This window comes from Macrotis lagotis, chromosome 5 (assembly GCF_037893015.1).
Source record: "Macrotis lagotis isolate mMagLag1 chromosome 5, bilby.v1.9.chrom.fasta, whole genome shotgun sequence".
Lineage (NCBI taxonomy): Eukaryota > Metazoa > Chordata > Mammalia > Peramelemorphia > Peramelidae > Macrotis > Macrotis lagotis.
This window is the reverse complement of record NC_133662.1, coordinates 244,734,822-244,758,553: the sequence shown is the minus strand read 5'-3', so window position 1 is coordinate 244,758,553 and position 23,732 is coordinate 244,734,822. Positions and strand designations below refer to the sequence as shown.

The following is a 23,732-nucleotide window of genomic DNA, read 5'->3' as shown; positions in this document are numbered from 1 at the left end:
CTCTAATGACTATTGGAAGCAGTATAATGAGGTACAGTGGAAAGGGTCCCAGACTAGTGCTATAAGCATCTCTGAGCTCAGTTACTTGTATAACTGAACAAGTCTGAGGCCTTTCTCCTCCTCTGTAAAATCGGGGGGTTCATGGACTGGAGGGGTCCTCAAAGCTCATTAAGTCACAGAACCTCAGAACAGTAGCTCAGAGACCTAGAGCCAGGAAGGGATCCCAGAAGCCCTTTCATCCAGTCCCTTTCTTTTACAGATGAAGAAAGTGAGGTTCAGAGAGAACTTATATAGAAGTTTAATGTTCACAAAGTGCTTTTTTACCTTACAACAACTGAACTTCACTACGACACTGAGTGAACATTATTATTCCCATTTACAGATGAGGAAACTGAGTCTCAGTGGCACTGACCACTCAAATCCCTGAAGGCTTTAGTTGATCACATTTTCTGGCAATGTGGACAAGTTCCTTAATTCCTATGTGACTCATTTTCCCCATCTGTAGAATGGGGGGATTTGATGGCCTCCAAGGTCCCTTTCAGCTCTAAAGCTAGGCTCCTAAGGTCCTAGAGTGCCATGTTAATCATTAAGGGAAAAGTGGTCACTTTTTAGTAACTGCAAGACCCTAATTTACTGCAATGCTTAGGGATTAAGAGGCTCCAGTTAGATGGATTTCATGACTAGGCAGATTGGTAATCAGCAGCCCTTTTTATTTTAGCCCTCGCTGAAAATGTTCCAAAAATGCATCAATCTGTTCTTTGGATCCTTGAGTACCTCCCCATGTCCCCCAATCTTTCTTTGATGAGGAAAGATCATGCTGGCCCTTGAAACTCTCATTATAAGCATCACTAGTCATCACAGGGGACTAATACTAAAGGTCTTTTGTTCAGTTGTTTCAGTGGTGTCTGACTCTTGGTATTTTCTTGGCAAAGATCCTGGAGTGGCTTGTCTTCTCCAGCTCATTTGACAGATGAGGAAAGTGAGGCAAACAGGATTAAGCGGCTTGCCTGGGGCCACACAACTTTAAGTGTCTGAAGTGAGACTTGAACTCTTGAAGATGAGTCTTCCGGATTCCAAGCCCACTGTGCCACCTAGCTGCGCCAGAGAAGATCTAGACTTTTAAGAATGATTCCAAGTCTTTTCTCCCTATGTTGTCAGTAAGGTGGAGGGGGCCTAAAGTTGGGGGGGGTGTTTATTTCTGAAACCAGACACAATTTGACTATAATCATCTTCCCCACACTTTCCCAGATCATAATACCCTTCTTTAAAAAAAAACCACTCCTCCAAGAGGGAATCTCACCCAAGGAGAATGTAAACTCCTTGAGGGCAGGGATGGTCTTGTTTTGTTTTGTTTTTTTAATTAGTATTCTCAGTACCTCATATTGTGCTGGTACATGATATTCCTTTAATAAAAGTTTTTCTATTCATTCATTAGTGTATTTGTTCATATGCCATCACAAAGAACAAACAAAACTTTAATCTTAGGTTGTGGGTGTGGCACATTCTCAAATGGATGCTCACATTTTCTCTCATTGCCAGTCTGGGCTCCTGGAAGTCCAGGGAAGAAGTGATCTCTTCCCATGCCAAACCTACCTCTCCATCCTTCTGTAATTCTCTGAACCTTCTGTCCTGTATGGCAAGGCTCTTGCAGATGCCCCTTAGGAAATGAAGGCCCTTGAGGTCAGAGGGATATCTTCTGTACCTCCCTCCCAGCAACCTCCATATCCGAAGTGCTCAGAGTGTTTCTAGCTTGAGGGTCAACAGCTTATTTCATTGCCCAGTGATGGTGGTTTCCATTAATTGAGGTCTACAGTTAGCTCTGTAGGTATGTGTGTGCTGGTGGGGATAACTACAGGGTGGGGGGAAGAAAGGGTCCTAGATTGAGAGTTGGAAAAGTCCTCGGATACCTTCTAGGCCAGTCCCCTCATTTTATAGCTGAGGTAATTGAGGCACAGAGAATAAAGTGCTTCTATCATTCTAATCACTTTGCCAAGCTTGAGGGGCCTTAGATAAGAAAATCAGAAGGCTATTTCTTTCTTTAATACAGACCAGCAGTGTGTGGTACAGTCCCATCTCCCCAGTAGTATTGTTTGGGATCTGAAGATGCCCTCCACCCTAGCCTAAGCCTGTTTGATGGTGGCGTCAGAACCAGAGCCACTCTGCTATGCAGATAAACAAGTGAATTGAAACAGGAGTAGGTCCCCCTCGCCTTGTGTTAGTCATCATCCCTTAGACCTTCTGGGTAGGGCAAAGGCAATGGCATATCACCACTCCCCCAAGCCAATCTCTATACCCTGCCCTTTGCTTTCATGTCCAATCTTCCTACTAAAGCTTTTCTGAAACTCAAGCCAAGCCAAGCTTTCACTTTTCCAGAACAAAATCCAGTAGAAGCTAGTTCTTGGGATGACCTTTAGCCTCAGTTTCCTTAGGTATTAAACAGGGATAAAAACCAACTGAAGGAACTACTTCACAGGGTCCTTGTGAGCAACCAATGAAATAAATTTTTGCCGACTTTAGAGAGCTATAAAATGGACCAGATTTGTTATTTCCTGGTGTAAAGAACTCCCTCTAATGATACAAATCAGCACAGGTGCAGAAATAGGACTGGAATTCAAGGCTTTCTTCTCTGATCCCAGGACTCTGTCCACTCTCTCAGAGGCCAGTTTGTCTTAGAATCTTTGTCTGGGTTGTGAGGGATCTTAGACAATGCCTAGGCTATGGCTATGGCTCAGGGTGTCCAAATGCTTTCAGGTAGTGAGACAAAGGCAGAATTTAAATCCAGGTCCATTGACTCCAAAATCAGGACTCTTTCTACCACACCATGCCACTTCCTGCATGACTACAGCCCTGTTTCCCCCTCCATAAAAGGAGGAGGTTGGACCAGATGGATGACATTCTTGAAATTGTCTTTCAGATCAAAAGACTATCAAGTCTTCTGCAAAGACTTTGTCCCTTTGTCCCCTTTAATTCTTTTACTCCATTTCCTCAATGGAGAAAAATGAATGTATTCTGGAACGTGGAAATAAATATAAAACTCTCTACATCTTCCCCAGCTATCCCAGCATAATACTTATAAGAAATGTTTATAGGTTTACTCCCATTTGATTCCCCAATCTCCTCAAGTCATGATTAAACTCTTCTTATAATCAAAGATTCAATTATGCAATCAACCAATAAGCCTCTATTAAATACCTACTTTGTGTAAGTTTATGAAGATAAAGGAATATTATTCTTATTTTACAGATGAGGAAACTAAGGCAGAGAGAAGTTAAGTGACCTGCTTGCCTTGGACAAGGAAGTATCCAAGGTAGGATTTGAACCCAGGTCTTCATGATGTGATCTCAAAGGACCTGGATTTGAATCTCACTCTGCCTCTTACTAACTGGGTCATTTTGGATGGGTCATTTTAGCCGTATTGGACTGGAGGATCTCCAGGATCCCTTCCAGTTGTAACTCTAGGATCTGATGCGTCCATCGGACCTAATAATCCCAAATCCAACACTTTACTTACTGAGTCCCTGTGACTTCTGATAAGTATGGAAGGTGCTCAGTTGTGGGGCTCAGACATAGGTCTCTCTCATAGGTCCTGGATCCACATAGCCCATCACTAGGGCGACCACCGGTGAGCTTCCCAATACTGGTGGGTTCCATGTTGTTGCTATATCTGTCCAGCTGTCAGAATTCTCTCGGCTCTGGGATCCAATGTCCCCATCAATCAATCAAGGATTTACTAAGTATCCACTAGATGCTTAATACTGTGCCAGGTGATGGGAATACCAAGTACAAAGAAAAAAGGCATCTCTGCCTCAAGGAGCTCCCATTCTAATGGGGGCAAGTGGACAACCCCAAAACTGGGACACTTACTTGCATCTTCTCCAGCATCTCGAAGAACTCTGCAGACTGTAAGACAAAAGAGGGGAGGGAAGGAAAGGGAGAGAAAGACAATGAGGTCAGTGAGACTGTCTAAGAAAATCTTTTCTCCTCCCGCCAAGAGCAAAAAGCAAAGAACGGCAGACGTTGGACAGAGACAGAATTAATTTGAAACATGAGAAAGGATAATTAGATTTTGTCTTTACTGGGCTTGAAGACCAAAATATTCTTCTTGAAAAAAAATAAACACTTGAGGATATTGGCCAGTCCTAAGGCAGAACTGGGGAAGGGGAAGTTCCCAGGGGGCCAGAGCTCTGGCCAGCAAGCTCATTCTGGGCCAACCAATGATTCCTTTGGGGTCGGATAGCTACAGTAAGGCTCCAGGCTGTCTCAGGAAGCTAAGGTCATTAGCCCAACCTGCTGGGAGAAAGCCTGGGTGAGGACAGCTAGTAGGGGCAAAGGTTTAGGCCTACAACAGGCCTAGGGGATTAGGGGTGGTATCATGCACTATTTGGGGTCTTCTCCAGATGGCAAACTTTTTTTTCCTTTTGGCAAGGCAATAGGGTTAAGTGGCTTGCCCAAGGCCACACAACTAGGTAATTATTAAAGTGTCTGAGGCCAGACTTGCACTCAGGGATTCCTGACTCCAGGGCCAGTGCTCTATCCACTGCGCCACCTAGCCACCCCTAGATGGAAAACTCCGACACCAATTTCTTCCCTTCTTGAAGGGATGCCAGGGATTGTCCCAGACTGTCCTTTGTAATGTCCCTGAGAATAGGACAAGGAAACAGAGAAGTAGGGGAGCTCCATCATGCAATTAACCCATAAGTCTTTGTCCTACTATGTGTAAGGTGAAGAAGGTCCTGTGGTTCAAAAGATAGGCCAAGCCATTGATTAAACTCTTCCAGTCATCAGAGGCTCAATCGTTCAATCAACCAATACACTTTATAAAGCACCTACTATGTGCAAGGTGAAGAAGTTGCTGTGGCTCAAAGGATGGACCAAGCCATTGATTAAGCTGTTTTGGCAATCAGAGGCTCAGTCATTCAATCAACCAATACACTTTATAAAGCACCTACTATGTGCAGGGTGAAGAAGATGCTGTGGCTCAAAGGCTGGACCAAGCTATTGATTAAGGTTTTCTGGTAATCAGAGGCTCAATCATTCAATCAACCAATCAAACCGATAATAACTACTAGGTGTAAAACATCAGTGGATACAAAGACCAAAGCAGAAATACTTCTTGCCCTCTAGAAGCTTGCACTCTACTATCAATAGTGTCCAGTAAACATATGCTGATAGATTAATGAGTTTCTGGAGGGTGGAAAGGGAAGGGAAGTTGATCTGGGGGAAGTAGCAAGGTACAGTAGATAGGCTACTGATCTTTGAGCCAAAGAACCTGAGTTGCAATGTTACCTCTGACACTCCCTAAATGACCTTGGGCAAATTAGATTTCCTCTGTGGACCTCAGTTTCCTAAACTGTTAAAGGCTATAATGGACTAGGTGACTTCAGAGATCCTTACGTCTCTAGAGTTATGATCTAAGTAGGTACTATGGTGGAGAGAATGCAGTGGAGTCTGAAAGACCTGAGTTAAGCCATTTACTAACCCTGGGTAATTCACTTGACCTCTCTCAGCCTTGGTTTCTCTACTTGTCAAAAAATAGTCTCTATCTTCTAGGGCTAATGGAAAGATCAAGTGAGAGAGCAAGTTATCTTTGCAAATCTTCAATCACCATATAAATGCTAACTGGCTATTCTATGACCTTCAAGGTCCCTTTCTCTTCTAGTTCCATGACGCTCTCTGGAAGTAACCCTATCCTTACCCTGACGCCATGCGTATAGGAGTACACCTAGCAAGAACCCATCTCAGACAGGTGCTGAAACTTCCCATGACCCACAGAACTGTAGATGCAACCTAGGGGAGATCTTTGAGGTCATCGAATCAGCCCCTCCCTCAGTTTTACAGCTGAGGGTATTGGGGCCTTGACAAGATGAAGTGACTCGCCCATGAACACAACCCTAGTCCTGGAGCCCCAGATTTTCCTGAGTCCAAATACACATTCTCTCCTTTATGGCAGGCTGCCTCTCAAAACCCACAAAGGCCACGATCTAAAAGCAGATGGCCAGGTCCCTGGTGCCAAAGTTAACAAGGTAGCCTCAGCTGGGCCCGAGGCCACTTCTCCATGACTCAGTTGGCTTTCCAAGCAGGCAGTGACTGTTTTCCCATAAGAACAAGCCTCATTTTCCATTCGGAAGCACAGTGAGTAAGCAGGATGACTTGAACCCATACCAAATCCCAAGCCCAAGAGATTCCCTTCGACTGATAGAGGCCACACGGGCAGCACCCAATGAGACATCCCAGTTGGCCAGCTCTAGGGCACCTTGAGATGTGAGGAGGGGGTGTGTCCTCCCCCCGCCTTTGGCAGCTGGGAAAGTCAGGGCACCAGAACTAGTATTCCAAAGGGGCCATAACACAGCAACTCTGGCAGCCGGGAAAGTCAGGACACCAGAACTAGTATTCCAAAGGGGGCATAACACAGCAACTCTCTCGCTGAGCCGTCTAACTTATTATTAGCAACAGCCGTTGCCGCCTGGGAGGGGGCCCACTGCCAGTTTTCCTCACTAAAACCACCACTTTAACAACTTGACAAGTCAACCATGAAATAATTGCCCAGAAGTCAAGCTTGACATACACAATCATAGCCTGGGAATCAGTATTTCTTTGTAAGTCCCTCCCCAGCCTTAAGAGATTAGGTCTGTCCTTAAAGGGAAAGCCAACCTCTGGAGGAAAAGCCTTAGGAGTGACCTTCAGGTTCATCAAACCCTAGCCCCACCCAAGCAAGTAAAATGATCATTTTTTTTTTTTTTAGGTTTTTGCAAGGCACTGGGGTTAAGTGGCTTGCCCAAGGCCACACAGCTAGGTCATTATTAAACGTCCGAGACTAGATTTGAACCCAGGTACTCCTGACTCCAGGACTGGTGCTTTATCCACTGCGCCACCCAGCCACCCCAAAATGATCATTTCTTAAGGGCCTCCTGTAGCAAGATGAAGGTTAAATGAGGTTCAGCTTTTGGCCTCATGGACAAGGAAGGGGAATGTTGACATTAATAATTGTAGTTGAATCCAACTTGTGACCCCATTTGAAGGGCTTTCTTGGCAAAGACATTGAAGATATTTCCTCTCCAGCTCATTTTACAGATAAGGAAACTGAGGCAAACAGCATGAAGTGATTTGCCCAGGGTCACACATCTAGTAGCTGAAGTCAGATTTGAACTCATGAAGATAAGTCTTCCTGATTCCAAGTCCTATGCTCTCACCACCGAGCCACCTAGCTGTTTTCAATTACGTTTGACAATGGAAATGGACCATCAGCAACAATCTAAGAAACTTCAAAGAGGAGGTAGGATTTCAGGAGATGGTTAAATGGTAGAATAATAACAGTTCATACATTTATAGCAGCTTGCCTACATGACCTCATTTAATCCCCACCACACTCCTATAGCTTAGGTACTGCATTTTTTCCCCATTTGATAGATAAATTACTCATGATGACAGAGCCCCTAAGGGTCAAAGGCAGAATTTGAACCCACAATCTGATCTTCTTAGGAGGGAAGTAAGATTAAGGGAAAAATTGTAAAACTCAAAATAAATAAAATCTTTTTTTAGGTTTTTTTTGCAAGACAAATGGGGTTAAAGTGGCTTGCCTAAGGCCACACAGCTAGGTAATTATTAAGTGTCTGAGACTGGATTTGAATTCAGGTACTCCTGACTCCAGGGCCGGTGCTCTATCCACTGCACCACCTAGCCGCCCCAAAATAAAATCTTTTTTAAAAAAAGGGAGGACCACATGGGCAGTTAGGTGACCCAGAAAATAGAACCTCAGTCTTGGAGTCAGGAGGACCTAAGTTCAAATGTGACCTCAGGCACTTACCACACTTACTAGCTGAGCAATTACTTAAATCCAATTGTGACACACACACATACACACACCACACACGGAGGAGGATCACATGGAGAACTGAGGGGGAAAAATATTGGGAGTAGACTTGGCTGTCTTCTATTGAGCAACAGAATGGGGGAGCACATTATTCTGTTTCAACTCCCAACTACTTCCAGAGTTCCCTATAGCTTCCATATCTCTTGGTATCACCAAATTAAAAAAAAAAGTCAGGATGGCATGGCATTGTCTCCATTCGCTAAAAGAGAGCAATGAAAGGCGTGATTCCCAGGGAAGGTGCCAATGAAACTGGCTATCACATCAGAGTCCTGACCCTGGGCACTTACATGAGCAGTGAGATCCTAGGGCCAAGATCATGGATTTTCATGCTACGTGTCCCGATCGATGGAATGATAAGAAGCCTGGACTTACAACCAGAGACTTTGGGTCCAAATCTGGGCCCTATTGTGGTTGGAGGTACCATGGAGGGGTGGAAAAGAAAATACAAGACAGAGAGAGGACTAAATTAGAGCCAATCCCAGTTCTGCATTGACTCCCTGGTTGACCTTGGGTCTACTTCCTCACCTATATAATAATGGCCTCTGAGATTCCTTCCAGCTTTACTACCTGGGGACCTTGTAAAAGTCATTTAATCTACTGAGGACTCTGTTTTCTTGTCTATAAAATGAATTAAATCAATCTCTCAACCAAGAAGCATTTATTAAACACCAATATGTGCCAGGTCTTGAGGTAGGCCCTGAGGATGCAAAGACCAAAACAAGAACAAAAGCAAAAACCCTAACATCAACAACACCAAAAAAAAAAAAAAATGAAATAGCTTGCCTTCAAGGAGCTTATATCCTGGGAAAGCCAACTTATAAATATCTAATTCTGTATAGACTAAGTATACCCAGAGTAAATGTGAGTATGTGGGAATAATCTGCTCTGCAGCCAGTTCAGAAGACCTGGCATTGCAAAGCATGGCAGACACTAGCCATGGCTCCCTAGACAAGTACTTGGCTCAGCTTCCTCTACTATGAGATGGGCACATGACTCTTTGCTCAACCTGTCTCATAGAAAAGGGTTGTGCAAACCTGAAAGTACCGTAGTTCCATGAGTCATCATTAACATCACTCAATGTACATCAATTACTCCATTCATCCCGATGAGCCATCATCCCCTTACTTGGATGAGTTGAGTGAAAACACTTAAGAGATTGTGAAGAGTTCAGTGGGAGCCATTCTCACTAATGGAAAATCAATTCAAGGCGTGCATCCTTCAGAGGTGGGGACCCTCACCAGAATCCTCTTCATCAACAAAATACAAACTTAGGCTTCTTGCAATGAAGTCAGATGGGGAGAGTAGAGTGAGGGCGATGTTTTGGTATCCTTTCCTCAATTCCCAGACTGCTACAGGAATCCCTTTCCAACTGGTGTCTCTCTTGGCATTTCATCCAATTCAACCAACCCAATGAGTTATTAAGCAGCATACTTAATGCGGACCTCAGCTTTTATGGAATTTAGACTTCATTAGGTGGATAAGACAATAGAGAGATTTAATAAACAACAGTCCCCATCAACGAGCATGTGCTGAGTGCTAAGGAAATGAAGACAAAACAAAAATGGGTTCCTACCCTCAAGAAGCTTACATCTGGCTGGACCCCTCCATTGGCTAGGTTTCATAGACATTACTCCTTCTTTCTCCCTCATTTCCCTTATTGCCAGTGCTTTGTCTCCCTAAATTATATTGCATTTATTTTATTATGTGTAAATACACACACACACACACACACACACACATGATCTCCTTCAATGGAATAGGACAATGAACATTTTGTTTTTGTATCTTTAGTACTTGGCATAAGACCTGAATGAAGGAATGAATGGGGTGGAAAAAGGATTTATTAGATGCTTACTATTTGTAAAGGATGGCAATGAGCACTCTAATGGTCCATCCCTGGGTTACTTCCATGAATGGTGAATCACAAAGATGTTCATTGCTAGTCATATATATGGGGAGAGTCCTATGATCCTTAAGACCGCATATAGGAGGTGCTTAATAAGTGCTTATCAATTGCTCTTATCTTCTTTCCCCACTTTGGTCCATCCCACCCCTGCCAGATCTACCTTCTAAAACATTCTGTTAATCCAGTTACTTGCTTGCTCAAGGACGGCAGTGACTGGGGGATTCCACTTGGGATGGAGCCAATCATTTATAAGTTCATCCCCTCCACTAAAAACATCAAACCAAATGAAGTGACTCCATATTCCTGACTCAATCAATCAATCAAATATTTGCAGACAACATCCCCTGAGTTTGGCAGAGACCTCCATGGTGGTGATAACTTCCCATTTGCAAAGAATAGCAAGGAGACCTGTCTGCCTAGATTGGAGGGGGGGCCCTAGTTGGATGTAAGAGAAGGAAAAGGGACCTTAAAAGAGAGGCCCTAACACTCCCTAGCTGGGGGACCAGAGGCCAGTTCATTAACCTCTCTGGGCCTCCATGTGAGAAGAGTAAAACTTATAGTGTAGCCTGTGAGAAAAGCAATTTCTACAGAGCAAGATCAACACAAGCTAGGATTGTTCCATCTTTCTCATTCTATAAATCAAATCTCTAATTCTGAGGTTATTCCTCCAGGAAACTTGGCTGATTGACTACTGGGTCAATGCCAATCTTCCTCTTTTGCCTTTCCATAATCCTTAGACAAATTTCTTAATGAATATACTTCTCAAAATAAGTAAACTAACACCCTAATGCATCCATCTCTCTCTCTCTCAATCTCTCTGTCTCTCAATCTCTCTCTCTCTCTCTCTCTCCCCCCCCCCCCATTGTGTCCTCTATTGGGGGTAGAGGATACAGTGCTCAGCTTGGATTCAGGAAGTCACCTTCCTGATTTCAAGTCCAATCTCAGACATTTACTAGCTTGGTGACCCTAGGCAAATCACTTAACCTTGTCTCAATTTTCTCATCAGTCAAATGAGTTGGAGAAGAAAATGACAAACCCTCTAGAGTCTCTGCATAGAAAATTCCAAATAGGAACATGAAGAGTCAGAATTGACTGATATAACCTAGCAACAGCAATCCCCCATTAGAATGTAAGTTCCTTAAGGATATGGCCCAGTGTTTTGTCTTTCTTTCTATTCCCAGTACTTAGCCCATTGCTAAGTGTCTCAGTGGATAGAGCACTGGACTTGGAGTCAGGAAGACATGAGTTCAAATCCAGCCTCTGACATTTGTTGGCTGTGTGACCCTAGACAAGTCCCTTAAACTGCCGTCTACCTCAGTTTCCCCATCTCTTAATGGGAATAACAAAAGTGCAAACTTCCCAGGGTTGTGATTATTGATGTTGTTAGTTATTCACCTCCCAGCTTTGGGGAAGAAAATGATGGGCTCAGTTTGGGTCAAGTTGATTAATAGAATGAAAGAATATTACACCTGCAAAGGAGCTTAAAGACCATCTGGTCTGTGCCCTTATTTTACAGAGAAAGTGGCTAAAGATGTGGAGAAGGAGGAGATGACATTCAGAGGAATGGCGTTAACAGAACCAGTGATCGTGGCCAGGTCCTCCTACCATATCATGACTGGGTGCTGAAGACCACTCACTACTGATGATCTGGCATCCCTGGCATCTCAAGGGCAGCAGGTTTGAGGCTCATACTTCAGAAACTGTCAGCACCAATTAAGGTCCATCCCTGGGTTACTTCCATGAATGGTGAATCATAAAGATGTTCATTGCTAGTCATTCAGTCATCTTCTTGTTCAATAAATGTTCCCTGAATACCTCAGTGGCCCCAAGGGTAATATAAACATAAATATGAAATGTTTCCTGCTCTCTTGGAGACAAAGCATGGACATAAATGACTATAATAAAAAGTAGTTTGAGGTGTGAGGAGCTGTGGGAGCAGGGAGAGATCACATCTGGTTGGAGAGAAATCATGGAGGCCTTCTTGGAATGAGGGCATTTGGGCTGGAGCTTGAAGGATGGAGAAGATTCCAGCAGGTAGGTCTTAGAAAGGAAGACATTCCAGGGGTAGGGAACGGTGTGAGCAAGGGCCCTATGAACAAAGGAAAAAATGTGCCCAAAGCCTTCCATGACCTACTAGTGATGACCATTAAAGGTCTTGATTTTCTCCTTCATTTACATACCCATCCATTCTGCTGGAGGGAGAAGGGACATGGATAGTAATGTACAATCCAACATTTATCAGGTGTTTTCTATCTTGCAAGGAATAGGGCTAGGCAAAAATAAAATAGCTCCTGCCCTCAGGCAGCTTATGCTCTATTAGAATGACCTCACAATATGTGTGTGAACATTAAGTGAATACAAAATAAATCTCTCTCTCTCTCTCTCTCTCTCTCTCTCTCTCTCTCTCCTCTCCTCTTCTCTCTCTCTCTCTCTCTCTCTCTCTCTCTCTCTCTCTCTCTCTCTCTCTGTCTTTCCATATCCTTAGGAGTCTTACATTCTAATGGAGGGTTGTTGTTTTAGGTCATATCCATCACTTTTGACTCTTCATGTTCCCATTTGGACTTTTCTATGCAGAGACTCTGGAAGGGTTTGCCATTTTTCTTCTACAATGCATTTGACTGATGAGGAAACTGAGGCAAACAAGGTTAAGTGATTTGTCTAGGGTCACAAAGCTCATAAATGTCTGAGATTGGATTTGAAATCAGGAAGATGACTTTTGGGGGGGGGGATGGGGGAGGAGTATTAGGAAAGGCTTCATTGCAGAGGGGCCACCTGAGCCTTGAAAGCCAGACTGAGAAGTCTTCATTTTATCTGAAGCTACTAAACAATTTAGAACAGGGGAATAACATGGCCAGGCTTATGTCTTGGGAATATTCATTTGCCAGAGTCTGTCTCCTGAGACCCACATTCCCTCCAACTATCCTCTATAACACAGAAGCTAAGAGTCATCTGTACTTGCCCCAAATTAGAAAGTGAACCCAAGCTTTCCTGCTGTTTATTGAGGGGCAGTTAGATGGTGCAATGGATGGAGCAGCAGCCCTGGGGTCAAGGAAACCTGAATTCCAATCTGGCCTCAGAACTTATTAGCTGCATGACCCTGGAGAAGTCACTTAATCCCAATTGTCTAAAAAATAAAAGAAAATGTTTATTGATTGATTAATTGATTCCACCCACTGCACCATGCTAAGTCTCATGACCTTAACAGCAGTTATTTATATCTCATTTTAAAGTTTGCAAAGCACCATGAACACATTACACCACCAGAGCCTTGCAAAGGCCCTGTGAGAACAAGTTATAATTGTTTTTTTTGAAAGATGAAGCATCTGAAGTAGGGTAAATTGCTTATGATTGCATCACTGGTAACTGTCACAGGATTTGAACCAGGTTTCTCTGGCTCAATCCTCTAACCTGTATAACCTACTGCCTTCCTAACTGTTCACTTGGCCTGTCTAGTCCTCCCAGTCTGCAGAGTCTGCAGGCAGGTGTCCAGTCCCTGGCTTAGGATTGAGGTTACCTGTGAGTTCATCCTTCCCAGGGCCATCCATAACAGGATGAAGGGAGGCAGATGGATTTACGACTGGTCTGGTCACCCACTCAAAAAAGGAGATGGCCTTTTGGCAAGATGGGTACCTCGAGCCAGATGGAAATCCAACTAGAAAATCTGTCCTTCTCACTTCCCCCTGAAAAGCAAACACTGCCCAGTGAGTTGGCACTGCCTTGGGCTGTAATGTAAGCATGTTCCTCAGAGGATTTTAGGGTTAGAAACAATATGGTATCTGTGTGGGTCTGGTGTTGACCCTTCCCATCCATGTGACCCTGGGAAGGGATGCCAGTTCCTCCTCTAACCAGTGAAGGGGCTTGGTTCAAATGATTCAGAGCTCCAAATGCATGATCTGCATGATTTTCTCCCTTGACAGGGGGAAAAAACTGGTGTGTAGAGAGATGTAGGGTCTAAGGTTAAATCAGGGGTTAGCAATAGAATGGAGATTTGAACCTGGGTCTCAGAACCCCAGATATTTACCCTAGTTGTATTGAAGACAAGTGCTAAGGAGATGTCTCAGGGGGAGCTAAAAGGCAGGGTCTGGGGACTCCTGAGTCTCAGCACCTGGCCCCATGAAGCACCTGTCCCCTCCTCCCTTCCTCTCTAGACAGCACCCCCTCAATACACACACACACACACACACACACAATGCACTTTGGGCTCCTCCCTCCTCTAGGACCGACATGCCAACACAACACTTGGCTGAGCCAAGCAGCTGCCAGGACTGCTTGCCAAATTCTCCCAGGGGGCTTTGTGGGTACCCCATCCGTGAGTGGGATGGGGGGACTCACCAAAAAGTTCCGTAGGAAATCCATCATCTTCCTCCCCCAGTCCCACTGCCTGGGGCAACCGGGGGAGCCCTCTCCTGGCCCGTCCCCGGGATCGAAGCAGCCTGCGCTGGTGTCTTGCAGTAACTTCCTCAAGATCAAACAAGGAAACGCTAGGTTTGGGTATCTGCCCAGGGCTGTCCTCGTCCTTCCACAATAACTCGCCCTGACCTTTGACACCACCCCTGGGCTGCCAGATGCCAGATGAATTGGGGGATGGGGAAGGAGGGAGGGGCTGCCCCCACCCCCCAGCTGGTTATGCAGGAAACACACTGTGGGGACTGAAGAAAGAAGGAAAAGTAAATAAATAAAGTGCTGGGTTGTGTTTTTTTTTTTCTTCTCCAATCCTTCTTTCCCTTCATTCATGTCTTGGAAGCATCCAGAATGCTTTTGGCTTGAGATCCATGTTGAAGGGCTGGGTTGGAACATGTAAGTGATTGACTGAAAGCCAGCCGTGGGCAGCGGATGACCTTCAGAGGCTGGCTCTTTCACTGAGACCTTGGGAAGTCCCTTGTCTTCACGAGGCAATGACAATGACCAAGCCTGGCCTTGAAGACGAGACTTGAGAAGAGACCTCCTTCCTTTCTTTGAAGAAGTGGGAAGCTGGGGGGGGGGTGGAATATTGCACATCAGGTTTAGTTGATAGGACGACCTGAGGTTTTTCTCCCTCTTGTTTGTTCTGGGCTCAGACGGAAGGCTCTCTAGGTGAGGGAGGGGAGAGGGTATATTGGGAGGTGATGGTAATATGAAAACACAAGATAACCATAAAAGGTTGTTTGTTTTTTTAAGGGGAGGCCAGAGTTGGACTAAATTAGTACTAAGGTTGCTTCCAGCTCTAATACTCCAGATCACCGGATTTCTTGATGGAAATGATGCTTTGCATGGGACACGGGGGGCTCTTGCTAAGGGACAGGGACGCCAACTTCCTGTGTGAGCCTGGAGAAGGCATCTGATTTCTCCATTTTTGATGTGAAGGTGAGAAGGAAGGGAAGATAACAGAAAGGAGAGAGCTCTGGACGGGAACAGAAGTCATCTGGGAAGACGAGGGATTATCTGTACAGTCCAAGAGATTTCTGCATCTCCACAGAGTCTCACGTGGCCTTGGCAGACGAAAGCACAATTTAAAAATAAATGGACTGCGAATACAACTGGGGCCAGAAAGCCCTAGAGTGTGGGCCTGGACGGATGCAGTGATGTTGGTGACGGGAACAGAGATGTGAATAAAGAGAAGCTGACTTCTTGAGACACTAGCTCAAGGTCCCCCCTGATTTTCCAGGTTTGGAAGCTTTGTTTATGAAAGCTGTATCCATAGAATGTTAGCTTCAGAGCTAGTGGGCACCTAGAAGCCTGCTAGTCCAACCCCCTTATCGGACAGGTGGGGAAACTGAGGCTCAGGATTATGAAGTATGATCAGAGATCTGGAAAGGTCTCAAGAGTCCATCTGGTCAACTTCCTCATTTTACAGTTAGAAAACTGAGTTTCAGAGAAGGGAAATTCTTACCCCGAGTCACATGGCCCCTAATTGACAAAGGTGTGACTTGTACCCAGGTCTTCCTGACCTAGAGTCCAACCGTCTATCTCCAGTTTTAACTAGCCTCTGTCCTGACCCATCTTCCAGCAGGAATTCAAAGGAGATTCCTGAGGTTTCTCTGAATTAGAAGAGGGGAAAAGAAATGAAAGGACTTTCACATAAAGACCACCAAGGCAGCCCCGCCCTGCATCTCCAGCTAACTTTGATGGTCTCCCCCTACCTGTCCTAAATTCTTTGGCAAATGAAGAAGACCATTCCGCTAACCAGGCCCACCCCAACTGCACCCGGTCATATTACACAGAGAATCCCAAATATCCAAGGGTTGTTTTAAGCTATGAAATAGAAAACTGCACTAAGAGTTTGGGACATTCCATATTAGCTCGTATTTACAACAAGCATTAAGTGATCCTGTAGAGTTTAATTTCCACTTTACAGATGAGAAAACTGAGTCTCAGAGAAGTAAGTGGTCCTAGGAGGAGTCAATCAGCCCACATGTGCTTATAAAAGATCTACTATGTCCTTTGATTTAGACACACTGATTTAGAGCATAGGAATTTCAGACCATCAAGTCCCAAACCCTTATTTTGTGCAGGTGAGAAATTAGAATAATTTGCCTACAGTCACACAGGTGGAAGGGGGGCAGGACTTGAACCAAGCGAGAGCCTCTGAATTCAGAGTTGGTGCTTTTCCCATTGTACCACGAAGAGGCAGCTGGGCAGGTGGGGAGCTGAGAGTCAAAGGCATGACTCCTTTTTGATAACACCCTGCCAGTCCAGAAATATGTCTTTATTTCTGCTCTCCCCTCCCTTCCCCTCATCCTAAACCACTATTCCCAGCCTCCCACTAGATGTATAGTACATTGCTTTTCTCCATAATCCCCTCCCCAGTCAAACTTCCTCTTACTGGATTTATTTAAGCTCTGGAAATCCTTGGTCAATGCTACAGTTGAGACTACAGACCAAGAAATCCATACAGGAGCCAACTTGGGTGCTCTATAAAGATGTGTGACCTTGGATAAGTCATTTCCCCGGTCTATGCCTCAGACTTCCCCTTTGTAAAATGAGGAGGTTGGGTCAGCTGATCACCTCTCAGTTCTAACTTTCTATAATTCTATGCTAAAGGCCAGCAGTGTTGGTCTTGTGGGTCATCACTCACTATCAATCATTCTCCCTCACTTGCCAATCATTGGTCATTGGCAGCGACTTTCCAAAGATTACTCAAGATCACCCCATTTGGGTCATGAAACCAAGATACTGAAGTGATTTGCCATTTCCTTCTCCAGTTCATTTAACAGGAAAATGAGACCAACAGGTTGAGTGACTTGCCCAGGGTCACCGCTAGTGGGTACCTGAGGCCAGATTTGAACTTAAGTTCTCCTGACTTCAGGGTCCATACTCTATCCACTAGTTCCTGGGATGTATGAATTTCAAAATGGAAACAGAGAGGACTAGAAAAGATGAAACAAATGTCCAACCCAGTCTCAGAGCCATTCCAGCAATGGGACCACAGAAAGAAGATATGATGTGTGTCCAGAGGATTTGGGTTCTAATTGTCCAGGCTACTGGGTAACCTTGGGCAAGGTCCTCTCAGGACATCAGCTCTTCATCTGTATACCAAGAGAGTTGGGCTAGCTGATCCCCAGGACGCTTCTGGCTCTAATCTGGGTTCCCATCCACCGTGATGATAACTACATTCTCTTATAGGGGTTGAAGTGCCCCAAGGCTGGTAATGGATGAGAATATTAAGGGGCCAAAGGGAGGGGGAAGTAGAAGCAAGGAACAATACTCAGTGACTATCTGGAAAGACACAGTGGGGAGGAAAGGGCCAGGCAACTCCCCCATCAATCACATCACCCTCTCAGCCCTCGGCACAATGCCATTCTTCACTGTCAGAAGCCTAGCTATTAAGAATTACTAGGATCATCATTTAATTATGAGAACAGCTTGAAAAAAAAGGGGGGGGGGCAGTCCTAAATGAAGAATGCTCCTTCTTTGTCTGCAGCGATTTTCCTGTGTAGCTGCGTTCCTGCAGCTATCCCTGGACCTCTGCTTTGAGATCCGTCAGCAGGGTTGGATTAAGCCCTGAGCCCAGCTGCTGAGCACTGGGGGGGACATGTCCCTATTCTCCTCTGACCCCCTCCCCAGTCTATTGGCATTGCTATGCATCCTGGTCTATTGACACCACTGTGTCGTGAGGAGGAATGAATGATGGATGTGGATCCAAGACCTCGATTTCAAATCTTGACTCTGTCACTTGCTACCTTCTGTGACCTTGGCAAGCGACCTAATCTCTCCAGGCATTGATTTCCTCATTCTAGCCTTGGGGCCCAAGCATAGAAACTCATCACCAGGTGTGGAAACATATGTTCCACTGGAGAAACTGGGGGTTTTCCTGCCAAAGCTACTGAAGTGGTTTGCCATTTTCTCCTCCAGTTCGTTTGACAGATGAGGAAACTGAGGCCAACAGGGTTAAGTGATTTGCCCGGGATCATAGCTAGTAGGTGTCTGAGGTCAGATTTGAACTCAGGTCCTCCAGACTTCAGGGTCCATGTTCTTACCCTGTAGAAACAGGGGGTAATGAACAGCGCGCTTGAAGTCACAAAGACCTGAGTTCAAATCCAGTCTCAGACATCTAGAAAAGTCACTTAATCTCTCCAGGCCACAGCTTCCTTATCAATAAACTAGGGATAACCACACTTACAGTACCTATGTCAGCCTTAGTGTAAGGATCAAACAAGAGTGTCTGTGTGAATACTTGCTAATCCTTAAAGTGCCACATGCATTTTAGTAATTAGTGTGAGTAGTAGTAATAGTGTTATTTATGACCTAGCGTAGAAACCCCTGTGCTGGTGTCATTGGCCCAGTTGGGGAGGGGCATAGAGACCCCAGTAGCTCCTGGGTCCCATTCTGTTCCTCCTCCAGCTTTGGGCCCAGAAAACCTGAGCTCCCTGGCTAGGAGCAAGAGCTCCCTAGATCTGCTGGGGTTCTCATTCCTAGTTGGGCTGGGCTGTGTGTGTGTGTGTGTGTGTGTGTGTGTGTGTGTGTGTGTGTGTTCACAGGCAAGACATGTGCACCTGAGTGATGTGTTTGTTTTGGTTGTGATACATTTGAGCTGGCACAAGGGAGTCCGAGTCACTCCTCCTTCCCAACCCATACCATTCTTTGTTTTTTGGAGGAGGTGCCCAAGTGAATGATCTCACCCCCTGCTTACTCATCCCTCCGCCTCTACTGGGTTTGTCTTTTTTCTCATTCTCTTTCAGCTCTCAAGAAATTAAAAACCCAGCTTCCTGTTCTTACAGAGTGGCTGGACAACAACAGCATCCCTGCTTAGCACATCTGGAATGGGTTCAGAATTTAGGGCAGCCAAGGCTTTGGAATTCTGACAAAGAACAGAACCAGGAGTGAAACCCGTGAGTTAGAGGGGCAGCATGAATTAGCAGAGAGTCCAGGGCCCAGGTCAGGAGTTTGGTTGTGGTCCAAGGTCAATTAGGTTTCCCATCCCCTTCCCTGTCCATTCTGGCCCTATCAAAGGAGAGGCAAGTTCAAGAATTCATGAATCATTTAATCTAGTCCCAACTGATCTTTCTCCCTAATTCTTTGGTCTTAGCTCTCTCTTCTCTCTCCAACCATCATGCACTTGTCCATTTTTTGGTTTCAATTATCACCTCTATGCAGATCACTTCCAAATATGTCCACTGTCGTCTGTCTGTCTGTCTGTCTGTTCATCTGTCCATCCATCCACCCACCCATCCATCCATCCATCCATCCATCCATCCATCCATCCATCCATCCATCTCTCTCTTCTCTCTCTAATTCATCTATCCTTCTACTCTCTCTTCTTACTCATCTATCCATCTATTCTTTCTCCTTACTCATCTAACCACCTATTTATCCATCCTCTCTCTTTATCCTTACTCCTTACTCATCTATTCGTTTTCTATTCATCCCCAAACACACACACACACACACACACACACACACACACACACCTCACTCATTTATTCATCTACTCTCTTTTTCTTACTATCCATTTATCATGCATCCATATATCATCCATCATCTATCCACTTATCTCTTCATCATCCTCTCTCTCTCTCTCTCTCTCTCTCTCTCTCTCTCTCTCTCTCTCTCTCTCTCTCTCTCCATACATACCTAGCTATACATCCATTCACCTATTTATCTACCTGTCTATCCAAAGACTCATTCATTCACCTATCGTTCATATTCCTTCCTTCCTTTCTTTATCTTTCTTTCCTCCCTCTGGCATTCTTTCCCTTTCTCCTTCTAAGAGATTTTCTCTTTCTTCCTCTTTTCTTCCTAAGATTCTCTGAGATTTTCTTCAAGATTCTTTCCCTATGAGATTCCTTCAATTTTCTCCCTCCCTTCCTCTCTCCCTTCCTTCCTTCCTTCCTTCTTTCCTTCTTTCCTTCTTTCCTTCTTTCCTTCTTTCCTTCCTTCCTTCCTTCCTTCCTTCCTTCCTTCCTTCCTTCCTTCCTTCCTTCCTTCCTTCCTTCCTTCCTTCCTTCCTCCCTTCCTTCCTTCCTCCCTTCTTTCCTTTTTTTTTGCAAGGCAATGGGGTTAAACAACTTGCCCAAGGTCACACAGCTAAGTAATAATTAATTTAAGGGTCTGAGGTTGGATTTAAACTCAGGTCCTCCTGACTCCAGGTCTGGTTCTCTATCCACTGCACCACCTCTCTGCCCCTCTCCTTCCTTTCTATCCTCTTTCTCCCTCCACTCCCACCCCCATTCTCTTCCTTACAATGGGACAATGACATCTCCTAGATTTTTTCTTTCTGGCACAGCAGTATAAGTGCCCCCTAGTTAATCAGTTTCATCCTGGGCAGTCAGGTGGCACAGTAGATAGAGTGCCAGGTCTGAAGTCAGGAAGACTCGCTTTCCTGAGTTCAAATCTGGCCTTAGACACTTACTAGCTGTGTGACCCTAGACAAGTCATTTCACCCTGTTTGCTTCAGTTTCCACCTCTGTAAAATGAACTGGATAAAGAAATGGCAAATAATTCCAGTATCTTTGCCAAGAAAACCCAAATAGGATAACAAAGAGTTGGACATAACTGCAAATGACCCCAAAACAACAAACAAATGCAAGTGATATTTCAAAGATAGGAATCAGAGAACTAATTTTACTGCTATAGACAATGCCCAAAAAAGAAACTCCCTCTACCAATGAAGATGAGCATCTTCCCTCTAACATCTAGCTTTAGTTGTTTATTTTTTGAGAGGATAAATGACTTGTCTGGGGCCTCAGGCAGCCTAGGTTAGAGTCCAAGCCTTCCTGTCTCCCTCACTTGCTTTCTCTCCCTTATTCTCATGACCAAAAACTAGGAACCAGTCACTCAAAGAATAGTGGCTATCAGGGGCCTAGGACCGTGCTGGGCCTCATAAGAAGAACTGAAGAGGAGCAAGGAGGATGGTGCAATGGCCTGATCCTTCTTGCTTCTGCTCTGTCCTGGAAACGAGGGGCTGGATGCCAGAGCCACTGGCAGTGGAAGGTGCCAGCTTCTGCCTCAGCAAGTGGGGGGAGGGGGAGGCAGGAGGCGAGCCTTGTCCCTTCCACCTTGCTGGCTGGCTTTGCCATTGAAAGTCAGTTGGAGGGAGCTGGAGTCTGGCAACAAGAAGACTCTGGTATTGCTGCCCCGCACTCCTACTTAATTATTACCTAAATAAGCACTGTAGTCACAGAATAATCTCGGCAGTCCCTAGGCACCAATAGCCTAATTATACTTGTTCACTACAGTGGCTGCTTGTGGCCCTTCATGTTAAATAGATTTCTTCCTCACAAGCCAGATGCCAAAAAACACCCAAGTCCTTTTGGGGTGGGGGAAGGGATGAGGAGTGTAAGTCAGTTTGATGAGAAGGGTCCATTAGAATTGATTTCAAGGGTGGGTGGGAGCAGGAGGAAAGCATCATCTGACCTAGGTTTAATTGTCCCGAGAAGGCTGAAAAATGAGTACGGATCATTGGCGCTGTGGTTCAGGGATAGAAAGCACCTTCCAGGTCATCCAATCCAATCCAATCCCTCCATTTTACATTTGAGGAAACTGAGGCAGGGGCAAGTTAAAAGGCTAGTCCAAGTCCAAGTCATCCAGGCAGGAAGAGGCAGAACCAGGATGTGAACAAGGGAATTGTGATTTCAAATCCTCTCACAGCAAACACAGTAACATGAAGATCGTCTTGCTACCCCTTAGTACCTCTGTGATCCACATTTCCTGGGCTTCGATTTCCTTAACTTGAAAGCCAAGGGGTGAACCTGGTAAGCTCCAAGGTCCTTTGTATTAGACAAACCAGCCATATATATAAATGGACACAGAAACACACACACAAACACATTTGCACAGACACACAACCAGACTCACATACAAGCACAATAAATGGATTTTTGATGGATCTGGGAATACTAGGATGGTCTCCAGGAGTTCTGAAGAATGTCTAATCTTTTTTCCCACATGACAGCCCTTTAAATACTTAAAGGCAATGAGCATAATACAGTAGAGAGAATGATGGACCAGGGAGCAGAAGATCTGGATAGGAACTCCAATGTGGCCCAGGTTTTTCTCTTATCATCCTCTGGCTCATCTAAAATTTCCATTCATCAGGGAGGATAATGTTCCATGTCACTCCCTGCTCCAGAAACACTGGTAACTCCCTGTTTCCTTGAGTATAAAGTGTAAACCCTGCTCTTTGATTCTTAAAGCCTCCCCACCATGACCCCCATTCCACCTCATTCCCTCTCATTTCTCTCCATAGTTCTTCTACTATCCTGAAGCCACTTTAGGATCCAGCTCTTCAAACCCTAGCCCCAGAATTCTCACATCAAAAACGAATGTACCCCCTTGCTCCTGTGGCCTCTCCTTTGATTGGATGGTTCCAAACGCCAAGTGAGGTCAGCCTTATCCCATTCATCTCCAGACCACACTTAGGACTTCTGCCATGCCCCCAAAGCCACATACCCATACAGCTAGATGGGTAATGGACAAAGTGCTGGGTCTGGAGTCAGGAAGACCTGAGTTCAAATCCAGCCTCAGAGACTTACAAACTATAGGTTCCTGGGCAAGTCATGCAACCACTGTCTTCATTTCCCCAGCTGTAAAATGGGAATTAAAATAGGACATACCTTCTAGAGTTATTGTTAGAGACAAATGTTACAATATTTCTAATGTGCTTGGCCATAATATCATATATGAGATGATATAATAATATAATTATAATATAATTCATAATATAACAATTAATAAAACATAACATAATATAATTGATATGAAATGATATAATATGATACAATATAATATAATATGACATAATTAATTAATATAATTGATATAATATGATATAATATGATATAATATAATATAATATAATATAATAAATATAATAATTAGTGTTAGGCCCTTAATAAATGCTAGTTGACTATCTTCCTGCCCTCTAATATTCAGTCTTCTCTCTCTTCCTCTCACACAGAATTCTGTCTCCCATCTTCATGCCTTTGCAAATGCTTATTAATATAACAATAAACATTTATTTAAATCATTTTAATTAGCTCAATAAATCATTTTCATAAAATTAATAAATTATTTAACTTAATAAAGAAATATCAATAAATTAACAAGTACTTAAATGCTGGCTGGCTGATTATTTGATGGATACCATGTGAAATTTTGGGCAAATCTCTTAACTTTTCTGGCTTCAATTTTCTCATCTATAGAGACAAGGAATTAGCTGCCACCATTTTCATCAGGACCAACTGCAAGGGAAGTGTTTCCTGTTGTTCTTGGGAAGCCAAATTTAAACACTTCCCCAAGAAAAATAGGGCAGCTAGGTGGCACAGTGGATAGAGCACCGGCCCTGGAGTCAGGAGGACTTGAGTTCAGATCCAGCCTCAGACACTTAATAATGACCTAGCTGTGTGGTCTTGGGCAAGCCACTTAACCCTACTGCCTTGTAAAAACTAAAAAAAAAATGCTATTCATCCTTCCACTCAGTTTATATTTCTTTCTATGTCTTCAGTTTCCCAACAGGGAGAATAGGAATAAGAGGCTGGC

General features: G+C 44.4%; 1 protein-coding gene across 8 annotated transcripts in view; it reads right to left on the bottom strand.

Moving 5' to 3' along the window:
- RAP1GAP2 (RAP1 GTPase activating protein 2) overlaps positions 1–23,732 on the bottom strand; it is a 271,689-nt gene that overhangs the window by 58,928 nt on the left and 189,029 nt on the right. For 4 of the 8 annotated variants that reach the window (XM_074189228.1, XM_074189229.1, XM_074189227.1 and 1 more), the window contains one exon: positions 3,865–3,900. In XM_074189228.1, coding sequence (XP_074045329.1) covers positions 3,865–3,900 — 36 coding nt within the window. Of the gene's footprint in view, positions 1–3,864; positions 3,901–14,108; positions 14,723–23,732 lie in introns of those variants that run through there. The other 4 variants (XR_012468802.1, XM_074189224.1, XM_074189223.1 and 1 more) reach the window with 3 other exon arrangements.